General features: G+C 42.8%; 1 protein-coding gene across 27 annotated transcripts in view; it reads left to right on the forward strand.

Annotated features, from left to right (window-relative positions):
- The window catches only part of LOC132990599 (regulating synaptic membrane exocytosis protein 2-like), a 37,105-nt gene extending 29,432 nt beyond the window's left edge, over positions 1–7,673 (forward strand). For 21 of the 27 annotated variants that reach the window (XM_061058898.1, XM_061058897.1, XM_061058913.1 and 18 more), the window contains 12 exons: positions 504–545; positions 724–762; positions 1,110–1,136; positions 1,672–1,694; positions 1,783–1,856; positions 2,999–3,148; positions 3,288–3,460; positions 5,454–5,589; positions 5,709–5,821; positions 5,959–6,060; positions 6,199–6,338; positions 7,064–7,673. In XM_061058898.1, coding sequence (XP_060914881.1) covers positions 504–545; positions 724–762; positions 1,110–1,136; positions 1,672–1,694; positions 1,783–1,856; positions 2,999–3,148; positions 3,288–3,460; positions 5,454–5,589; positions 5,709–5,821; positions 5,959–6,060; positions 6,199–6,338; positions 7,064–7,252 — 1,208 coding nt within the window. In that variant the 3' untranslated portion in view covers positions 7,253–7,673. The remainder of the gene's footprint in view (positions 1–503; positions 546–723; positions 763–1,109; positions 1,137–1,671; positions 1,695–1,782; positions 1,857–2,998; positions 3,149–3,287; positions 3,461–5,453; positions 5,590–5,708; positions 5,822–5,958; positions 6,061–6,198; positions 6,339–7,063) is intronic. The other 6 variants (XM_061058923.1, XM_061058925.1, XM_061058912.1 and 3 more) reach the window with 5 other exon arrangements.

Below are 7,673 nucleotides of genomic sequence, written 5' to 3' on the forward strand. Positions count from 1 at the left end.
GAGCGTGATGTCAGAGGAAAATGGTCGCCATCTCAATGTAAGACAAATAAGCCTTTTTTCAGAGTGAGATTCCGTAGCAGTTGGCCAAAGCCCCAATTAATATTGGTACCCCATTCTGTTCTTTCACATTGTGTACGACATGTTGGGGCTCCAATCACAAAGCACTGCTCTCCCTCGCTGGCTCCGCCCTCTTACAGTGATCCCGTCTCATCCCTGTGTAGGGTTCTGTTACCTCCCCTGATGGCAGCACAGTGGTGGGATCACTTTGGCCCTCATTACTCCTCCAATGTTCACACTGAAGGAGAAAGTCACAGGGACGTTACTATCACACTCTGAAACAGGCTATATGGACAGTTTTTGATGTCTTCCCCACTGTTATTGGTCCCTTTGTATACTGACCTTATACATGGACACATATCATAAACATTGTTTTAACATGCGGTCACTCATGCACTCCCTCTCTGTCTACGTCTCTCACATAACACCTCACCTGTCGGCTGCAGAGCCTGACAGACGCTCAGCCACACCTGGAGGGACCAGGAAAGGTGAGTTAGGGTCTCAGGTGGATTAGATGATGCGTTCAGGTGACGTTGGTCAGATGTTAGTGTCCAGGTGTGTGTGTTGGTGACAATGTGTGATCCTGCTGGTTTGATTGGTTTGGTATAAGAAGGATCACCTGAGAAGATAGTCTGACCAATCATCTGTCTCTCTGCTGTGATGCAGAGGTCACATGGGAGGACCAGCAGAAGAAAACAGCCAGTGGTACAGTACCTCCTATTAGCCACACCTACCTTCAGACTCGTAGTCCCACCCCTTCTAGAAACTCCAGATACCCTCAGATGTACTGTTAGCCTTATATAAACTTCCTATCAATTTAGTGACCTTCCATCGGTCTGTACATCCATCCATCCAATTATTCAGCCTTTCATTCTGTCTTGTTTGTAAATCTCTTCTTGTTAAGTCTCTTTTCTCTTTTATCATCTTTATCATCATCATCATCATCACCCTAACCATCATCATCATCACATCACCATCATCATCATCATCATCACCATCATCATCATCACCATCATCATTATCACCCCTCCTTGCATGGTTTGAATGTGAAGGCGAGGTGTTGTCAGCGAGTTCAGACGGTAAATATTAATTTGATAGATTGATTTCACTCTTAAAGGATTCATCTGAAATGTTCATTTGTACCGCCAATGAGAGCCTTTGTTGAAAGGAGGTACTTCTCCCTGTTCTGACGGCCAATCGCACGTGAATGTGCCGATGACTAACATTTCCTGTAGCCAATGAAATTCTCAGAACATGGATGTGTTTCTTCTATCAATACCTCGGGGTGATTTCTTCAGGTACACACTTAGGAGATGGATTTAAAGTAGGAGTGGTTTTCAGAACTGCATTCAAAGTATGGATAAGGTGATGTTTATAGCAAGACAGGCTATTGGCCATGAACTATTGGGAAAACAGACACATCGGTGTAACATTAGACACTCCCATGTATCTGGAATGGAATGATCCTCGTGTGACACGATGTCAGAGATGACGTCAGAGATGATGTGGGCAGGCCCAACATTTACCATGTTGTTTATTAAGCTGAAAGTTTAAATTTGATTTTAAATGACCAAACTATGACGTCAGAACTAACGTTCTGTTGTGTCTCTGCAGGTGTGATGAAGGATCCATTAAAGGTAAGCTGCCATCATATCACATGATTATGACATCACTGATGATGTCACTCACCTGCTTACCTGTGCTCTGCTCTGTCTGCGTGTCCAGAAGCGAGACAGTCTGTCCTTTAAATCATCAGACAGTGATGTCAGCGAGATGTCGGCCATGTCCAATGATACACGGTGAGTACTGAGGATCAGGTGACACCAGCAACCAATCACAGAGCAGAGATCAGAACATGTGTTATCCCAACACAGGGTTCAGTTTCTTATTTTTTTTCAAGATTTATTTTTGGGCTTTTTGTGCCTTTAATGGAGAGATAGGACAGTGGACAGAGTTGGAAATCAGGGAGAGAGAGACAGTGGGGATTGACATGCAGGAAAGGAGCCACAGGTTGGATTGGATTCCTGGTCCACCCGCTTGGAGGACTATACCCTCCATACATGGGGCACACGCACTAACCACTGCACCACTGTACCACTGCACCACCAGCGCCCCCAGGGTTCAGTTTTAACCTGGTCCTGGTTTACACAGCTGTGACTGCAGCTACAACACAGACGCTAAATCCAGTTTAAACTGTCAGAGCTGGGCTGTGATAGGTCACTTATAAACACATTGAGGTCTAATAAATTATTCATTTAATATTTCACACAGTCATTTTCTGCAGGATCCTCTCATCGTAGTGTTGTCCTCATTAAATCAGTGTGAGTGATACAGAGTAAACAGAGACAGGTGAGAACAGGTGACGACACCTGAGATCTCTGACTAACTCTGATATACCAGGATGTTAATCTGTCTGCAGAGTGAGAGATGAAAACAGCTAATTGGAAAAAAAAAGACTCCAATCATCATCAATATTAAAGGAGCAATATGTAACTCTGACACCTAGCATTTAAAATGTGTACTGCAGTCCAAATTCACAACATTGGCGAGAGCTGTCTCCCCCCACCTCGTCCTCCCTAGAGTCAACTACCTTCATGTTGTCAGTAATTTAAAATATTATCGTCAGTAATTCAGATCTAAATGTTGATCTAAATGTTGTATAAAAATATAGAAGAGGCATGATACTTATCCCGTTTTTGATAGCATGTTAGCATCCTAATATAAATCTGATAGCATGACACCGACGGCTGCTTCTGAAATACTTTTTAAGGTATGCTACTAAATCTTTTAGCATGTTAGCATGTGCTAGCTTTCCTGTTTCTATAGCATTGTGAACATATATTAGCTGTCTTGGTTCTGTTAGCATGTGCTTGTCATCTTGTCTCTTGTTGTGTTCTTCTTTCTGCATGCTTCTTTTCTCTCCTCTTATTGACTGGGACAGTCGGGCGGAGGCTGTTGAAGGCCAATCAGGGGAGTTGGGGATGGGGTCAGAGGGAACAGAGAAAGTAGCTGGGGAGGCAGAGGGCGGGGCCAAACTTCAGAAGAGTGAATCAGTGGATGAAGGAGAGGAGGCGGAGCCTGAGCCTGCAAAGTAAGCAACTGACTTTTGTGATAGACAGCAATCATGACCCAATCCACTTCCTCTGTGTTGCAACGAAACTCCTTCCCCCTAATCTTTTGTCACACCTCTTAATCTGGACAAATGTGATTGTTTACCTCTGTGCCTGCAGGGCGGCAGCACCTCTCACCAAGTCATCAAGCGTGGGTGGGGAAATTTGTTCATTAGGAAGAAATGATGACGATGATGACGACAAGAAGCGGCGCTCAAGCTTTGGAGCGAAGATGATGGGAATAGTTGGATTGGGAAAGAAGAGTCAGAGCGCGTCCCAGCTGAACCCAGAGGGTTAGTCCGAATCCAACCAGTATCAGGAGTTCATCCAGTAAATCCAGAAACCAGAATCCAGAAATCTTTACAGACACAGAACCTTTTTACAGACAGAGAACATCTTTACAGACAGAACATCTTTACACACAGATAACATCTTTACACACAGAGAACATCTTTACAGACAGAGAACATCTTTACACACAGAACCTTTTTACAGACAGAGAACATCTTTATAGACAGAACATCTTTACACACAGATAACATCTTTACAGACACAGAACATCTTTACAGACAGAGAACATCTTTAAAGACACAGAACATCTTTACAAACATAGAACATCTTTACAGACATAGAACATCTTTACAGACAGAGAACATCTTTACAGACACAGAACATCTTTACAGACACAGGACATCTTTACATAACATCTTTACAGACAGAACATATTTAAAGACAGAACTTCTTTACAGAACATCTTTACAGACACATAAACTCTTTATAGACAGAGAACATCTTTACAGACACAGAACATCTTTACAGACATAGAACCTCTTTACACACAGAACCTTTTTACAGACAGAGAACATCTTTACAGACAGAGAACATCTTTAAAGACACAGACCATCTTTACAGACAGAGAACATCTTTACAGACAGAGAACATCTTTACAAACATAGAACATCTTTACAGACACAGAACATCTTTACAGACAGAGAACATCTTTACAGACACAGAACATCTTTACAAACATAGAACATTTTTACAGACACAGAACATCTTTACAGACACAGAACATCTTTACAGACAGAGAACATATTTATAGACAGAGAACATCTTTAAAGACACAGAACATCTTTACAAACATAGAACATCTTTACAGACATAGAACAGCTTTACAGACAGAGAACATCTTTACAGACACAGAACATCTTTACAGACATAGAACATCTTTACAGACACAGGACATCTTTACAGACATAGAACATCTTTACATAACATCTTTACAGAGAGAACATCTTTACAGACAGAGAACAACTTTACAGACACATAATATATTTACAGACACAGAACATCTTTACAGACAGAGAACATATTTACAGACACAGAACATCTTTACAGAGAACATCTTTACAGACAGAGAACATATTTACAGACACAGAACATCTTTACAGAGAACATCTTTACAGACAGAGAACATCTTTACAGACATAGAACATCTTTAAAGACACAGAACATCTTTACATAACATCTATACAGACAGAGAACATCTTTACAGACATTTACAGACAGAGAACATCTTTACAGACACACAACATCTTTAAAGACACAGAACCTCTTTACAGAACATCTTTACAGACACAACATCTTTACAGACATAGAACATCTTTACAGACACAGAACATCTTTACAGACATAGAACATCTTTACAGACATAGAACCTCTTCAAAGACAGAGAATATCTTTACAGACAGAGAACACCTTTACAGACAGAGAACATCTTTACATAGAGAACATCTTTAAAGACACAGAACATCTTTACAGACAGAGAACATCTTTACAGACAGAGAACATCTTTACAGACACAGAACATCTTTACAGACATAGAACATCTTTACATAACATCTTTACAGACACAGAACATCTTTACAGACATAGAACATCTTTACAGAACATATTTACAGACACAGAACATATTTACAGACATAGAACATCTTTACAGAGAACATCTCACAGGAAGCAGAACATCTTTACAGAACATCTTTACAGACACAGAACATCTTTGGGCCGGACTAGAAGAAGGGCTTTATTTTTTATTGTCAGACTTTTCTCACTTTTTCATCTTTAAGTTTAACCAATTAACATGAGCAGAGCCAGACCCTCCTCAGCTCTGATTAGTTGATGACTGATTGTTGTTTTAAGTCTCTGCTGCCTCCTGCAGTTGGGTTTACGAACTGCTGATATTCAGTGTTGTTCTCTGTCTCTCTTTTACTTGCTCTGTTTTTCCAGAGGAGGAGAAGAAGAAGAAGGTTGTGAGACTTCCTGTTCAGAGGAGTGTAGAGACCGGATTGGCCGTTGAGTTTAAATCTCGTTTTACTCGACAGCAGAGCCGAGACCCGGACGCTGAGGAACCCAAACCTGGAGCGTACGAATCATTTCTTCCTACACCAAATACCAAATTTCACTGATGTTTCAGTTTGATTAAATCTGATTTTTATGAACTTCTCTGCATTAACTTTTAATTATTTGAGTCTGTCTTTGCAGCTTGATATTTCCAGGGGTGAAGCTGGCGTCAGACAAACAATTCACTGGCTTTCTGGAAGGATTAGGCCCCGCCCAGCTGGCTGGACGGCAGACTCTGGCCACACCCCCTATGGGTAATGACCAATCAAAAACGGTTTCGATGTATTCACTCTGAACCTGTCCACATTGTAACCAGTCCACCTGAAAACACACTCTTCACTTTTGTGACACCACATAACTGAGCTCCTCTGATTGGCTGTGTTGTGATAAGGTGACATCCAGATAGGGATGGTGTACAGGAAGGAGCGTCTGGACGTGGAGGTCATCCGAGCCCGGGGGCTCGTGGGAAAGCAAGGCAACAAAAACACCCCAGGTAAAAACACAGAATCACACTACACAGAATCACACTAAACACAATCATACTACATACAAATACACTAGTTTGTGTATAAAGCAGCTGAGCTCTGTGTACTTATGATATAGAATTGTGTGTGTATGTTTGTGTGTGTAGCACCCTATGTGAAGGTGTACCTGATGGATAACGGGAAGTGTGTGTTGAAGAGAAGAACTCGTTTGGCGAGGAAAACTCTCGATCCTCTTTATCAACAACAACTTCAGTTTGAGGAGAACCCCGAGGGCAAAGTACTGCAGGTAACAAACACACACACTCACACACACACTCATAACATATACTGTATAGAGGCCTACACAGGGACGTAGTGGTTCGTTGGTTCCTCGCTTCATAGCTGGAACTTTCTGACAGAAGATTATCAGTGGAGTGTATTAATGTTCTCCTGTCTCATGTTTGGGTTCTGTCCAGGTTCTCCCACAGTCCACTGACATGCTCATTAATGACTCATAGGTGTGAATGGGAGTGTGTCTGGTTGTCTGTCTTAAGGCCCTGACACACCAAGCAGACGGCAAAGAACTAGTGGTGACGAAAAAAAGTTGAAAATGGCGCTGGCGTTGTCAGCCCTTGGTCTTTTATTAGTGGAACAACCGCGACGGCTCCTCCGAATCAACATGTAGAATCAGCCAAAAAAGGGCCAACTGGGGCCGATGGGTAGCGACAGAGCTGGACACACCGCAAAAACTAGGGGGGCGACCGCTCAGCGACGGGCTGGCGGTCTCCTTGGTGTGTCAGGGCCTTTTGTCAGTGTTTAACTAGCGACCACCTATCATCCAATGACAGCTGGGATCGGCTCCAGCGCCTCGCTGCCCTGAACAAGATTTACAACAGAGATAATGAATGTATATATAGAGATATTCACACATCTAACCTCTCTCTCCTGGACCTCTCTCTCCTCCTGTCCATCTCTCCTGTCCCTCTCTCTCCTCCTGTCCCTCTCTCTCCCCGTGTCTGTCTCTCTCTGTAGATCATCGTGTGGGGGGATTACGGGCGGATGGATCATAAATCCTTCATGGGTTCTGCTCAAATCTTATTGGACGATCTAGATCTGTCCAACATGGTGATTGGCTGGTTTAAACTGTTTCCTGCCACCTCATTGGTGGATCCCGGCTTGGCCCCGCTGACCAATAAAGAGACAGAGGGCAGCAAGTCATAGCATCAGGAGGCGGACACTTGCCATAGTAACAGAGGAGGAGATCTGTGGTTAACGGCCTAAAAAGATTTCCTCAGCTGCTGCATACTGCATGGTGACATCATAGCATCAACGCTTGGAGGCGCCGCCCCTGACGCTCAGGCAGGAAATTATCCTTAAAGGGAGCGCAGGGCACCACTGCCAGGGATGCTGGGAAAAAATGGACCAGAATCCAAGCGCTCTTTAGCTGACGACCAATCACAACAGCTCTCCAGAAACCATGTGCAGAATCTGCAGACGGATCATTTCCACAGAGACGAAGGAAAACAGACGGCGGTTCTCTAAGTGTTTGCATGGAATGATAAAAATAACCCAGAACATTAAAACAAACTGTGAGATAAAGAACCTGAGAACTAAAAATAAAAAAAAAGATTCTCAACACTGA

Source organism: Labrus mixtus, chromosome 16, assembly GCF_963584025.1.
Source record: "Labrus mixtus chromosome 16, fLabMix1.1, whole genome shotgun sequence".
In the NCBI taxonomy this organism is placed as follows: domain Eukaryota; kingdom Metazoa; phylum Chordata; class Actinopteri; order Labriformes; family Labridae; genus Labrus; species Labrus mixtus.